General features: G+C 35.0%; 1 protein-coding gene across 2 annotated transcripts in view; it reads left to right on the top strand.

The window, feature by feature from the left end:
- The window catches only part of cd2ap (CD2-associated protein), a 67,952-nt gene that overhangs the window by 43,749 nt on the left and 8,193 nt on the right, over positions 1 to 16,010 (top strand). For both annotated transcript variants that reach the window (XM_066705343.1, XM_066705352.1), the window contains 10 exons: positions 405 to 601; positions 2,251 to 2,335; positions 3,566 to 3,660; positions 4,986 to 5,084; positions 5,643 to 5,696; positions 7,000 to 7,036; positions 8,078 to 8,140; positions 12,632 to 12,794; positions 13,405 to 13,514; positions 15,719 to 15,834. In XM_066705343.1, the coding sequence (XP_066561440.1) occupies positions 405 to 601; positions 2,251 to 2,335; positions 3,566 to 3,660; positions 4,986 to 5,084; positions 5,643 to 5,696; positions 7,000 to 7,036; positions 8,078 to 8,140; positions 12,632 to 12,794; positions 13,405 to 13,514; positions 15,719 to 15,834 (1,019 nt within the window). The remainder of the gene's footprint in view (positions 1 to 404; positions 602 to 2,250; positions 2,336 to 3,565; positions 3,661 to 4,985; positions 5,085 to 5,642; positions 5,697 to 6,999; positions 7,037 to 8,077; positions 8,141 to 12,631; positions 12,795 to 13,404; positions 13,515 to 15,718; positions 15,835 to 16,010) is intronic.

The following is a 16,010-nucleotide window of genomic DNA, read 5'->3' as shown; positions in this document are numbered from 1 at the left end:
GTTCCAAAAAAAAGAAAGTGAAATATTTCATCAATACATACATTTAATGTTCGGAAGAAAATAAAAACATTTATAATTTTAACACTATCCTGATTTTGAAAAAAGTATTTGAAAGAGGCCTTTTTTCTAATAAAAAAACAAACCCGGAAGACCATATCCTTTATATTATTGATAAAACTAAATAACTGAAAAATATAATACAGTTCATTGTATTGTTTTTGCTTGTGTTTTGATCATTTTAATTGATTAGCTAAACATATTGCAGTTTTAAAGCTTCTTTCAAAGCGATATTCCTTTTTCTTCCCCTCTTCAAAGACTTCCTCCTTAGTCATTTCATTGAGATTTGATCTGTGACTTGGGTTGCATGTTTGACTTTAATTCGTGGTCTCTCTCTTTACCTCCAGAGATCATGATTAAAGACAGCCTCTTAGTAGCACCCAGCACCCCTACCTCTCCACTCGCCTCTCCCGGGACTGGTAATGGAATAGCTCAGCCAAAAAAGGTCAGAGGAGTGGGCTTTGGAGACATATTCAGAGAAGGATCAGTTAAGCTAAAAGTACGGTTGCCCAGCTCCGAGTCTGAAGAGAAGAAGACGGAAAAGGTATGGGAACTGAAAGTGCATAAAATTGAAGAAAAAAACAAACGTTTTGTGAAAGTTATTCAATTATGCATTTTAGCAGGTACTGTTTGACAAAAATGTCTGGCATTTGAATTAATAGCCTTTTTTCATTCTTATTAAATCTAAAATATGTACATTGAAAGCATGCCATAATTACCTCACAAATCCTACCTGTTAGATTTGTATTTATTTATTTGAATTGTATATAGCAGCTGCACTATTCGTATTAAAAACTGAGCAGTTATGGAAATTGGAAGAATGTTTTCTGATTTGCACCTTTTTTGTGTGTGTGTTCTTTATTTTAACTCTATAATCAAAAAGGAGGAGTCTTTATGGAAAATATATATATGAAAAAACAATGAAAACAAAGCCTGACATCTGTCAGCTTCTGTGGAGTAACATTCCAAGTTGCTCAGCATGTTTGCCTCATTTTACTACTCAAACAATGCAAATAATACATTTGAGTAGAACTTAAAAAAGAACCAGGGACATCATGTGTATTTTTATACGTGTGTATTTTTTCACATTGAGAACTAAATAACTTGAATGTGTGTGTATCTCAGCCATAAAACACTATTAATTAAATGTGGGAAAAGTATACTGATTTACTATACATTTGTGAACTATATTACATGGAACAATTTTGTTTTAATAATTTAATAATTCATGTACCTAAATGAAGCAGGCAAATAATATCCCTCTGGATCATTAGGAAATGGAGCCTAGATTTCTGTAATTATTCACACTGAAGAAGGATAGATGTGAGTCATGAAAGTTGAACTTTAGAATCGCAGAATCACAGAGTATCACTTACTTTGGAAAAACGCCCAGTGGGCAGCTTTTGGCCATGATGATATTTTATGACGATTGACGAATATGATAATTACAGGTTTTTCACGTTTAAAGGAAAATCTGTAATTATATCTTGGAGTAGTGTTAGAGACTTGCTTTAGCGTTCGCATTGTGGCCTGACTGCTTTTTATTTTTGGAACCAATTGTTTGTGTGGCTTTTGCCTGTGGTTTTCAGCTGGACCTATTTTAGGTGTGTACCTTATAAGACTGTATGCACACTGTTCATTATGCACATGCTTACATGTTCTCGTGGCATGTCTTTTTTTTTTTTTTTGTATTCTTGAAGCAAATACATAGATCATTCAATACCCCAGAACCATATTGTATTGTTGCTATTTCCCCCCACCATTTTAACCACAGTGGTCCCATCCCCACTATACCCGTGCTTGATAGATTATATTAAATTAGAAACTAACAATTAAACCAGTCAATATCTTTCCTGATTACATTACATTAATATGAACTAGTGATTTAAACCTATTGCTGTCTTGGCGTTCTTATAAGGTACATTTGCTTCTATGTCTTCCCACAAGCATGCTCACAATGATGAACCGCTGGATTTCATACATTTTCACAAATCCTCAATAGTTACATAGCTTTAGGTATTTTCATGGCGTACAGTGTTTCACCTTCACCTGCCCAGGCATGGCATATTTTCATATTTTATTGTTTGTATTCATTGTCGAAAACTCAAATTCAGAACTATCCAGGCTATAACAGCGTTTCTATGTCTCTGTTTGTTGAGTTAGTAAATCCATCTGTGGTTTGCTTCATTTTAGCCACTCCCATCATTGCCATCTGCAAAGCCTGCCCATTTGAATATGACAGACTCAGTTAAAGTAGATGGGGAAAGCAAAGCTAAAGGTAAGTGAAGATGGTGTGCGAGGTGAAGATATCTCATCTCACTGCTTTTAAGTTTATTGGCATCTATTCGGATTGAAGGTCTGAGTCAGTACCATTTATTTTCTAAACCTTTTATTACATAAATCTGAATTCCTTTTGTTTTCATCCTTCTGGTGCATTATTGTTTTTTTAATGATTTATAAGTATACAAGAGCATCCTTTTGAGAAGTGTCACTACTGATTGATAGGAGCAGTACTCTTAAACTCTGGTCTTGTCTGGAGAGACAAGGTGAAAAAGCAGCACCATTATTGCTAATTTATTATTTGACTTAAAATACAACAATTTTAAGAGGAAAAAAAGCAACGTACATGGATTTCAGTTAAATCTGCTAGCATTACAGCTGCAATACCTTGTCAGGATATTATTCGTGTTTTGTATGAAAATCATCTTCTGTAGTACCAAGATGTAGTTAATATCCTCCTCAATATATTTCAAATATCAAAAACATAAAAAATAAAAATAATAATACAGGATAATACTTTTTTAAGTCATTTATTTGGGTGGTGATGCTCCATATATGCCAGTGGTCTCTGGTAAAATACCTAATGTGTACATTTAATGAAAGACCAAAGTAGATTACTGTAAATCAAAATTTAAATGGTTTATTTCAGTGTTGGGAGCTGTAAATAAATGGTTCTGTACTGGCCTCTTCTGGCAACTCCTTGGATTGACCAAGTGCTTACTTTATTCAGTGTAATGATTTCATCAGAGGACACAGTGCCAAGTCCTGCATATACAGTTTATTAAAGCACTTAACTGTATTAGTATGATAATGGTTAAACCTTTATTGGTGCTTCCAGGAAGGATTGAACCCTGGCCAATTCTGAAGTATGCCATTTAAATCTTTACATTTGATCCCAGAGAAGCTTCAGTGCATATTATGTGTTAATTATAATCCTTTGTTTATTTATTTATATTAATAATTTCTTAGTACATGCCCTTACAAAGTGCCACTTAGTTTTCTCAAGATACATTTTTGAGGCATTTTAAGAAAGAAATACAGTTCAACCCAGTACTGATTTATCCGTCTATCGATCTTTTAAAAAAAACAAGAAACCCAGACATTTGAAAGTACTCTGCATTTAGATCTTGGTGTACAATACAGGCACATAAGTAAATGAGAAATATGTGTGTATGAGTGTGAAGTGCATGTGGAAAATAATGTCAAGGTTTGCCTTTATTCTATACAGTGAAAGAATATTGCAAGGTCCTGTATCCCTTTGATGCAACGAATGAAGATGAGCTGAGCCTTAAAGAGGGGGAAACTGTACACGTATTGAGCAAAGTAAGTGGCAAAACCACATTTATCCATTCTCTGTTTGGAAATATCTATACTGGTCTGGACTGTGTGGAAATGTCTGATACTTGACATGTCAATACAGTATTTTGCAAGCTTGAAATGTCTGTTGCCTCTACTTATCGCCTTCACAGTTGAGCCGTTTAGGATTAAGTTCTGTGTTTTTGTTTTTATATAAGAAATAAGCTATATATCATGTAATACTATATACAGTACTTCTCCTACATGCCTGGTAAAAAAATTTTGAGTTTCGGGATCTTTCGTTTAACCTTTTTGACAGCAGACAGACTTTTGAGCTGGTATTGACAAATGCCAACAATAACAAGAACATTTAAGGGAATGAAGCTTTGTTCTGAAACCACTTATCGGCTGCCACAACTGCATGTGACTTTTTTTCTTAAAAAAAATCATTTTGATTTCTTCGTATGGAATATACTCACCTGCAGATCGTGTTTGGTGACATAATTTGCTTATTGTCGAGTGCTCCCCAGTCACTCCCTGCTGTGACGTGGTTTTGTTTTCTACTGTGAAATGTGTACACTGTATAAGGTTCTTGTACTTTTGATTCTAATTGTTGTAATACATTTCAAGATAATTGTTTGAAACATGAGTGATAACACTTCTGACATACAATTTCTAAGCATTACAACCTTACTCGATCTGTAAAGTACATAGCATTAAGCTTGGTGACGTTATTCAGCTGTGTTGATGATAGACGCTGTTTAACCTCAAGTATGGAAACCTACTGTTTGTTGGCAAGCTCTCAAACCCTGTACTTAGGGCTACTTTTAGCTCTGCTATGGGATTGACTCAAGCTGGTGACTTTGATATTAGAACATTAGAAACACTCCTTGATAGCATTAGAAATAAGGCTGCAAATTAAATCTTTCCTATTTTATATGCATTTAATATAAATGTATATAAGAGCAATTACAATATTTTCTGCAACTGTGAGGTTTTGCTGCAAGTACATTTTGATGAAAGGACCATGCCTGACTCTCTGCAAGACCATTTCTATTTAGTTTTAATTTTAGGTGTCAGTGTTCTCATGTTGATGGAAGAGCACCATCTAGTGTCCATGGAGTGCAATTCCTCTTGCCCACAAACTTTATTTTTTAATTTTTTTTAAGCATTTAAATGTTCTACGATTACAGAAAGCGCATCTGAAAGCGTAAGGTAGCAAATATTCCAAATATGTATAGATTGCAACTGCAAGCTATTTCAATTGCATATCCTTATTTTATGCTGCCCATTTTTACAATATATACACTAGATAGTTGAATTTTGGATGGTTTTGTTTTTATTTATTTTAGGATACAGGAGAACCAGGCTGGTGGAGAGGAGAGGTCAATGGTAGAGAAGGGGTCTTTCCTGACAACTTTGTGGCCGCGATTACTGAGACAGAAAAAGATGTAAGTCATCTAAACCTTCTGCTTTGTTCAAAAAATTCTTCTAATGACCAAAAGACATCCTCGCAAAGGTATGGGTTAAGAATATTCAATGCTTTTTAAAAAGTAAACAAGAACCCAAAAAACTATCAGAAACCCTAAACAGCTTATTTTAAGGCTCTTTGCCGAAGCCATATTCCCATATACTGATCACAGCACAAACTTTGCTTACTATTATTTCATAGGTCTCATTAGGTCTCATCTGTAGGTTTAAAAAATGTTTTGTTATTCCCATTTCTGTTTTTGTTTGACTGCACATTTATATGTAAAGTTCCTGTTCATTATACCCAACTCTATGAACAGACAATCGGTTTGTTTTGGACCACAGATTTGTTGGGGATGTAGCTTTATAATATCAACACTTCTTAAAAATGTACTTGACGGCCTGCAGTGGAATTTTTTCAGCAGTTTTTCTTTGTTTTAATGTTCTAATAATTAATAAAATAATGTGTCTTTTAATACACCAGCTGCATGTATTTTGAGCTAATAAACAAAAAAATACTGCTTTTCTTTATATTCCAGGCAACCATACCGAAAGTATCTACAAAAGTGTCTCCAAAAATGGAAGCCGAAGATGTATGTATTTTTGTTTCTCTTCATTTTAAATATACTACTTGCAATATATTTGCTCTATGTAATAAATATAGACTGGCTTATAGTGACAATAGTGTAATAAATTCAGTGTTTCATGTTGAGAGCAGAGGGCAACCAGGAACATATAATTTATAGTAGTTTTCCTTTCAAACACAAATTTCACATTTTTATTCAATAGCATTGACTTATTACTTACAATTTATGTATTTGTAGTTTCCTTTTTTTCAGTTCTGAAATACTTAATTTAGGAAAATTTAACGTCAGGTAAATCAGAGAGAACAATACAAATTGAGGAGGTCATGAATTTGTTTTGTATTTTTCATGTTTGAAGTGTGAGCTTTCTCCTATTTTATTGTTTTAAGAGTCCTGTATGAATTCCATCTTGTGTCTTTGTCAGCGACTCTGTAGAATCCATTAGATGTGTATAATGAATAACAGAACTCAGTTTCGTAAAGCAATAAAAAAAAAAGATAAATAATTATGGAGATGTAGGACAGGAAGTTTCATAACCCGCAAAGAGTATCTCTAGAAAAAGGGGTGAAAAGCTTTTACCATGTCTTCGTTGTTGAATCTTTAAAAAGGCAAATTGCAGTCTTAAAATTATCACAGAGGATGAATGAAGGCCTAATTTCTATACTATTTTCTTCATATGGTACTCACTGTTCCTTTACTAACATTGTCACTTATAATTAGCAGCATTGCTTTTAGCATCACGTTTTTTTCTGCTTCAAACAATGTATTTTCAAGGCTGATGTTGTTGAAAGAATGTATTGGTTATATCATCTCCTGGCCTTTATTCTCGGTAGCTGGGAACTAAAAAACAATTAATACAACATTGTAATGTTTTGTTTGTTTGTTTTGTGTTGTTTTCAAAATAGAAAAGGAATTCAGAAAAACAATCGGGACTGTTGTTTATCGATTTTGTCTGTAATTGGTCCTGGTCTCTGTGAAAATTGTGGGTTGAGTAATTACCACTTTGCTAAATTGCGGACGTGCAAGTGCAGTACTCCTTTGATTATCCCAATATTCTGATTTAGTATTGATTTCCAATGAGAAAAGGTGGGCAATAAGTCCATGATTGTCAGTGAAAGCTGTGGAGTGAAACCTAGTAAATGTCTGTCCCTCAACAATGTGTGATGCATGCAATCTTACATCAGCCAGATCAACAAAATGACACTGGCATAGCTGTAGACTGAAATACAAATGCATATGTTTGCAACCTGCATCTATATTTATGAGGATATGATTTTTCGATCCTTGTAATGTTTTGACCTTTCTTTTCCAGAAACCAAAAAAGCCACCACCACCAGTTAAAAGCACAGGTATGTTCATTAAATGCAGATATTTACAAGAATAAATAGAGACAATTTTTTGTGTGTGTAACTTTCTCTAGGTATGTGACGTATGAATATGTTTTTGCACTCCCTAGTGTATGATGTGGGTTTCTCACAGAAAACACTCTTTCTAACCACATGTTAATGTCTATGAGGAAAGTACTGAAAACATACAGGAAAGACTGACTGGTTTCACAGGTAGTTGGACTGGACTGGTGTTATTTGACTAAAAACCTAATGGGCCTAATTATTTATGCCTGAATAAAGTGACACTCAATAGTGACATGAATCTGTCTGAATGAACCACACCAAGATTCAATCAGTAGCTTAACACTTCACTTCAACCACATATACAACCTGGTGTGGGTGCTTCATAGTGCTCTTCCATCATGAGAAGCCTCTGACAAAGAGAAAGCCGCTGTCAAGTACTGGGTATAGTCACATAAGGTTGGTGGGTTGGTCAGTGTTTTATTTTAATCCAGGCTCATACTTCCCCCACCAGCTTATTAATTAGTTGGCTGTTTGTAGCAGTAGGTAGGTTGTGACGTAGACCGGTTTCAATGGGCCTTTGTTGTGGTACTGAAACCAAGATCCCTTGGGCCCAGAATCTTGACTGACTTTTAAGCTCATGTCAAAATTTTTGAGAAACATGCCTTCTAAATAATATGTTAAGTTAAGTAATTTTTAAACCAAATATCAACAGCTTGGGGTACTAAGGGAAATACAGTTTGTGAGCTTTTTTGTAAAAATGCAGGAAACATTCACTACCTAATTTGCTGACTGTCATACAACACCTTTTGAAGTTTATACTGTGCTACTCAGTCATCAATTAGTTTTGAGGTAGTCTGCTGTGTGATGCTTGTACCTGATGTTTCTTTTCTGCTTAAACAGGAAGTAAGCACAGGAGCATGCATACCACAGTTAAGATTTTCAGATAAATGTTAATTAGATTTGAATTGCATGTTGCAACTGTGACCGGAATCAAGCAGTGAAAGTGCAACATAATTAAAGGAATGTTTCGATTTTCAGCTCCAAAGCCTGAAGTCCCAAATAATGAAAAGAAGCCTCTTCAAGGGAAACTTGAGGAGAAAGGTAAGCTTGTGCAGGATTTTCTCTTTGAAAAAGACACAAATGCTAAAGCGTTTGAAGTTTACAGCAACTGAACCATGTTGACATGTGTAGGTTGTAACCTGCGACTAATTTTAAAGAGATTATGTGAATGTCTCGTCAAATACTCACTACACAATTTTTTTTTAATCAAATCCTTTTTATATATAGTTTTTAATTTCCCCAGGATCCTTGATATATTTGTCTTACATAGGGTCAATGGTTAAAGTGACATGGTAGAGTATGTTTTTAGTTCCTCGTGAATTGCTGCTACTGACATAAACGTATTTGTTTCTATTGACAGACGATTCGGTGTGTGGTTTTACTTTGTAGAAAATAAAGGATCCTTTCAAAAGTGCTTTTGATAAGCAGAACATGTGGGGAAAAAATAAAACAGGCCATCTACAGACGATACAATAGGTTTTAGTTCAAAGTGTTTTGAATGTGTCTGAAGATTTAAAATGTATATATCTATCTATCTATATCTATATATATCTATATATATATATATATATAATTTTAGTTTCTTGATGTAATGCATTGATCGCAGGGATTTCTGATTTCTACAGGAAAGGGTTACAGTTGTATTTGGTGCAAGCATCCTGTAAGTTGTGCTGACCTATTTTCTTTCAGTTCTTTTGTCTGAAGTTATTTCCCTTTCACCAGACAATGGAGAATGCACTATAGTTTATTTCTTCAGCTGAAAAATAGGCTTTGTGTTTAGAATAGATTCAGTAGCAACTTCTTCACCCTTTCTTCAAGCCATTTAAATTACATATACATAAAGTGTCTTACAAAATATCTTTTAATAATGTAGCATAATTATGGTATCACCTTCAACTGAAGTGTTTTCAAATAAGAAACAGTCCTATTTATGTATAAAACTACTATTTTCCTAAAAGCTTGATTAGATTAAGCTACTGTTTTTTTGTTTTTGTTTTTGTTTTTGTTTTTGTTCCTCCCCCTGTTTTTACACTTTGAGAGAAATTGCACAAGCGCGTAAACCGGTAATTCTTGGCAGGATATTAAATATGTGTTTATGGTAAATAAACATGTCTACTACAGCATGGTCACAATCAATGCTCATTAGTGAGGAATGGCAGTAGCTGAGGTGATCATTACATTTATTATCTCCCTAATGTGTTTCAAAGGACTAACTTGATTTAAAAAAACTACAAAAAAAAACAGACCAGCTGGTTTTGAAGTTGTGACAGTTTATCCATGTATTTTGTAGAATCATATTCACCTCACAACCTGTACTGCACCTGGAGATCCAAATACCCCTGTCCACTGAGACCTGTACCTTTTGTACCCGATTTTTTTTTTATTTTGGTTTAGTTTGCTTGCATTATTTAACAAAGACCTACCTAGCTACACGGAGAAGTACTTACTGAAAGTGTGCTGGCAGGATACAACTATAACACTGGCTAAATTACATGTTTCTCTGTAATTGTGGGTTGTTTATAAATTGCCACTTTAAGTCGAAACATTTGATTGTTTATCAAAATATAATTATATTTAGTGTTAATAAAACGTATAGAATAACATTCTGTGTCACACTGGAGACAAACTAGACTGCATTATGGTATTATAGCATTAAAAAGATCAATGCATGTCTTCATTATTTCCCCTCTGGCATTATTTAATCAATTAATCAATTTAAACAAATTAATTAAAAAATGTAATTGGATATTTTGGTGTTGGTGTTTTGGCTGTTTTTCAGATGTGAATAGTGAGTCATCCAAATACAGTACATAGTGATAAATGGACAGAGGGGGAGAATATGATCATGATGCTGTTATATTAATTATTTTTTCTGTTTTGAAAGACTAGGTTGAATTAAGTCCTACCTGAAATAGACTTGACAACAACTGGGTTATAGTAATTGGTGATCTGTGATTCTGTTTTAGGCCTACTGTTCCCTCATGTACATCAGTGATTTAAAATTTGGTACAGATCTGGACCAGAACTTTGATCAACCTCAAACTAGGTGGTCAAGACAATACAATTGGCAGCAACTTATTCCCTTGCTTTCCAACAGTGTGGATTAAGTGACTTACTATGGCACCAAGGAAGGAGAGAAATCTATGAATTCCTAGTTCAATAGGTCTGTATATCTGGCTCTCCAGCTCTTCTTTGCCCTGAACACCCACTAAGCTTAATCATAGATAATAATATAAAAAGAGGTTTTTATAATATATAATATATATAATAATATAACTAGAGGTTTTAAATTTACCCCATCCTCACTCCACAGTCACCTGAGCTTAACTCTTTTTAAATCATTTTGGATACATATGAAAGGAAATGAAAAGTTTGAAACACCACAAATAGTTTTAGAAATTATAGGTTGAACTTGAATGAAACAAAGCTCACAGTGCTTTGTTCGTAGCTCCAAGTGCTAAAGTGTCTGTGGTATTTGTCAGACAAGTTTTCAGTTAAATGACAAAACATTCTTTGATGTGTTTTCTTTTTTAAAAGCTAATTACTACACACATCGTTAGTGTTTATTCCTCATCTTTTGTTATATTTCAGTGCTATATCTCAGTGTTCCTGTAATGTTTAAAGTATTTATAGTGAAATGTGTTCACTTGCACCATTCTAGAAAGTGAGACAACGAAAACGGTGCCAAAAGCATATTGCACTTTCAAAGATAGAGTCTCTGGGTGACGTGTGAAACTCTGGCTTAACAGCCCTTCAATTTAATAGCATTTCAGATTAAAGGTGTCCGTTAAATTACTCCATTCTAAACTAAAGTGACACGGCAAATTATGCAGAAAGCTATGGTTTACCCTTACCCTTAGGTTTTTACCACATTTATGATGTGACCTTTTAATTTGTGAGCATTTTTTTATTTACCTGTAATTTCCTACTAATAGACATGTTTTTTGTGTAAATATCTGTCTTTGATACACGTCTGTGCTGTATTTCTAACAAGTTAGTAGTTATCTTGTCCCTTTTGTTTTCTTTCAAGGATTCCCCCGAACTGTAATATGCAAATTTAGTTTCCTATCTTGGATAAAAACAAAGCATCCGTGTACTAGATGTGATTCTTTGTAACTGTGAAGGACACATCAGTAATCTAAAACAAGGAAATCTGCCACATGACCATGCCCTTGCAAGGCTCTGTGGTGCCATTTGGAAGTGCCAAAAAATACCCCACAAAACCGCCCCCAATGGTGGGTAGAAAGTGAATGCTTTGTTTCCTGCTTGTAATTAAATCCTCAAAATAAACACTCAAAGTGGATTATTTTCACTAAATGGGGATTGCATTTTCTTACTACTCCTAAGGATTGAAAATGTACTTCCTAATACCTAGAAAGGATGCGTGTTTATCAGTTGTGGACTCAGGTTGCTAGTCTAGCCCCGTTGGCTGGTATAGTATTGTTCAGTGCACAGGAGAAAGGAACCAATATACCAAATTAGACCAAACAAAGTGTGACAAAATAAAGGAGAGTGTGTAGGAATGTGTGTGGTGTTTATTGTGCAGTTTACACTGTAGTGTACATTTTACATGTGAAATGGAAACCAGCACCCCAGAGACTTTTTCATTAAGACTACAATTATAGACATGTAATATAATATAAATTTAATGTAATATTCCTCACACCGCTCCTTGCTGTAGCATTGTTGCTCATTGTCACAATTTGGATATTTTAACATTGACCCTCTTTGTTAAATGGTGCATACGTATGAGACGTTGCAACTTTTGTTACAAGATTTCAAAAGGCAATACAGTGGATAGTCTGTTACTAATTTAAGTATATTTTTACTTTTAACCTACTTTCTGTGATAAGTTTGTTTACTTGCAATTCAATTCCTCACTGATTCAGATTACGTCTCTGCTGATTATGTTCTCTAGACTTCGCTTTTCACCATGCCATCTTTTTTTATATAATCTTAATGTTAAAAATACAGCAATATGTGTTTTCATGTGAGTAATGTGTCAAAATATCTGTATGCATCTTGTAATATATTGTGTTTATCAAGGTCTTTTCATCATGATGCATCCTAAAATGCTTTACAGTAGCTATATATATATTTCTTATTCCATCCATCCATCTTTGAAACCGCTTATCGCGGGGAAGCTGGAGCTGATCCTGGCAGGCATAGGGCGCAAGGCAGGAATACACCCAGGATGGGACACCAGTTCATTGCTGGGCAACACACACAGACACAGAGGGCAATTTAGAGAGACCAATCAACCTAGCCCGCTTGTCTTTGGACAGTGGGAGGAAACTGGAGTGCCCGGAGAACACCCACGCGGACATGGGGAGAACATGCAAACTCCACAGAGACTGGCCCCCCGATCTGGGACCCCAGAGCTGTGAGGCAGCAGTGCTAACCACTGCGCCAATGTCTTATTTTAAGAAATTTATTTTGTAATGTTGTGTATAGAATCCGTTCCTGATGGAAGGCAAGGAAAAACTGAAAATTAGAAATGTATGCTAATATATGCATCCCTTTTCTCTGTAGGAGACAAGCCAGTACCAGATCACAAACCAGTAAAACCTGCTGCCCCTGTAGTTCCACCCAAGAAGCCAGTGCCGCCGCCTGGCAAGGCCGGTATTCTGGCCAGGACTGGCACAGCTCCACCCAAGAGGCCAGACAAACCGCTCTTACCTCCACCTGGAGCCAAGTCAGTCTCAACTTCACTTTATTTAGAAGAAATGTACTGTCTGATTTTGTTGTTGTTAGTTGTCTTTGTTTTGTTATTTTATGTATCTGTTTGTTTATTTCTGAAGAATTGGAAGCTGAAGGCCAGAGAAATAATATGCTTGAGCAAAATTATTTTACATTGTAGTGAACTGAAAAGTTTCTCCTTTTCCCTTTGGTTTGTGGTAGTAAGGCTTAAGTGTTCTGTGTCTAATGCTCAAGCACCATGTCAAAACCAATTGAACAGCCTATTTTACTAGACTCCTTGTCCTACTTGCAATACTGCATAGCCTGACTGCTCTGCCAGACACACTCTACTCTGCTGCTCGCCTGGTAGTTTCTTTGGCTTCATGCTTCCATGTAACACTTCTGTCACTACCCTCCCAAAATCTCAATATTAAGATTCTTTAAGTCACCATGAATAAAAGCGTATCAACAATGATAACATGATGTCACCCCATAAGTGTGCAACTCTGGAGTACAAAGGTACCCAAGTGAATGACAGACTGACTTTCTATAGGCTCAAAATTAGGATTAAAAATACGGGTGTCGTAGTTTTCTGTGGTTAAGATGTTCATTTTCCTGCTTTGTAGGCCAAATGGAGAGGTGCCTTCTACTCGACCAAAGTCAGATTTTGAACCAATACCACTCAGCAAACCAAAGACGTTGTCTGGTGATTGGGGAGAGAAAGCTGCTGAAATGGGTATGCCCTTTAATAAGCTGGCCTTAAACTGCATACACATCATCTTTTGAAATGTATTTAAGAAAGGGTTTTGTGTTCACCTTTTCTAATTTTTTTTTATTTCTCACTTCTATCATATGTTGGACGGATAAATAAGAAATGTCAATGAAGTTCAAAAATTATATTCAGTAATGTATGTAGTTATGATGTACTTATAAATATGGTAGAGTAAAAGGCTTTAAATTGGACTTCTAACAATCTCCATATGTTGCTAATCAGCAATACATGTGTGTATATCAATTGCTTAGGGGATAGTATTTTAATAGATGTGTAAAGAGATTAATCCCAAATAAATGTTAAAACACATGAACAAATAAGGATATTTATAACCACCTCTATAGTATCAGAAACTATAGGATCCTAAATGACATGTATAGTTCTTCAGTTGTCTTGCATTTAAATTTGGTGAATCTAGTATTTGCCGTGCCGTGTTTGGTATCTTGCAGAGTTTTGGATGTCTCGGTCAGGACAGAAAAGCATAGTGAATTGTATAACAGGAAGTGAAACCTTGTGGGTGGTGAGAAGGAATCAATACACAATATGTGTGCCAAGGGAAGCATTCAAAACATGAGTTCAGTTTTAACAAGACTTCAACAAAGACAGTATGTTATGTTAGCAGAGGTTTTTCTTTTTAACAATATGACTGAAGTGTTAGGCCCTCATCAGCAGGTGTTAAACGATCTCTGTTTCTTGTCAAAACTGTGGGTGTGTTAATTGAAATAGAATTCGATGTATTTTTGCTACAGCTTGGCTCAGTTATCTTCTTGCTCTTTCCCTTTGGCTCAGAAGATTTTGGCTTCTGTTAATAAATGTTTAGCCGACATGTATCTAGTTGGGAATAAGCCCATCAATGTACTGTTTTTGTTCTTGTTATTTTTGTTATGGCAGAAAAGACTAATTGGAGGTAAAATGTAGAGCAAAAAACATTTACCTACTATGACATTCAATAACATCAGAGGAAATTTGTACACATAACCAATCCCATACATGGTTTCACATAATAATTGTACAGACATATTTCCTATTTCCAGCCCAAGCGTCCTTGGGTCTGAGTTTTATTTGTTGAGCCTAAAGTAACTCTGCCTCTGGGCTGCCTTTTTAAGCATGTTGAATACTAGAATCAAATCCCAATATAATCTTATCTAAAACTAGACCACATATGACCAGCCTTTCCGAATATAATTTGGACAATCCCCTTCTTAATTGGTAATATGTAACCTGTAAAACAACATTAATTGATTTAAGTCTTAACTGTCCCATGGTAGGATTTCAAATTTCATAAGGTAGTTTGACTAAGCATTTATGGAAATGCACCATACTAATTGCAACATGTCTGTGTGTGTCATTTTTGTTTTTGTATTTGAAAAGCCTTCATCAACATCCAGCACTGTAGAGTGGGTCCCATTTCCCACCTCCTTCAATGCTGATACTTTGTATTTGATTTTATTAACTTTTTTATCTCCTGAGATTGGTTTGCATGACCCATTATTGCTTTTCAAGTCCATAGGTGCAAAGGGATGATTGAAAAATTGTGTACTGTTCAGAAATGTGTGAAGAATCTAAGCAATAAGTAATAATTCCTCCAGGATGTTTTATTCAACATGAATGGAAGCTTGAGATTTCTCAGATGGTGTGTTGAAGTAACACTTTATGGAGGATGATTTTCTGAGAGAGGCAGTTAAAATCAATACAAAGTGCAACCAAAAGGTCGCTATTTTATCAGATAACAGTGATTCATAAAAGGCTATGAACTAAAATGTCTTAATTGCTTAACCTCTCTACTTCCAGGCAAAGTAATTATTTGTTATTTATATAACTTCATAATAATATTACATTACTAATATGAACCTTGAGAATTTTAGTTATGTTGAAGGGAATATTGTTGGGAAAACTACCATGACTGAAGTGTTTTATAATGTCTCTATTAATCCTTATATATATATATATATATATATATATATATATATATATATATATATATATGGGGGGAGAGAGAGAGAGAGAGAGAGAGAGAGAGAGAGAGAGAGAGATTTTATAAATATCTTATAACTCATGTTTTTATAGTAGTCCATCATGAAGTAATCAGCATGTCTTCAGGATATTCCATATTCCAGTAGAGGAAGTACAGTTTGTATTTAATTGTAATATGCTCTTTCTTGATATAGATCTAATTAGTTTTGATGAGCTCAGTTCTACCTCAGGAAAGCTCTCCCACCCAACCACAAGTCGGCCAAAGATGCCAGGAAGGAGGCTGCCGACACAGTTTGCAGTGGGCAGTTCTGTAAGTGCCTTTGTCAGACTACAAACACTACAAAAACTTTGACTACAAACACAACAAACAAAAATCACAAACCTTTTAAGATAAGTTATGAATAGAAAAGGTCATGAAGTTGATCAGAGCCTGCCATTTTTCTCATTACCAAGTGATTCCATTACAGCATCAAGCTTATTTGGAAA

The sequence above is a fragment of the Amia ocellicauda genome, chromosome 1 (assembly GCF_036373705.1).
Source record: "Amia ocellicauda isolate fAmiCal2 chromosome 1, fAmiCal2.hap1, whole genome shotgun sequence".
Classification (NCBI taxonomy): Eukaryota; Metazoa; Chordata; class Actinopteri; order Amiiformes; family Amiidae; genus Amia; species Amia ocellicauda.
The sequence above is the reverse complement of the archived record's forward strand: the minus strand, read 5'-3'. Positions and strand labels throughout refer to the sequence as shown.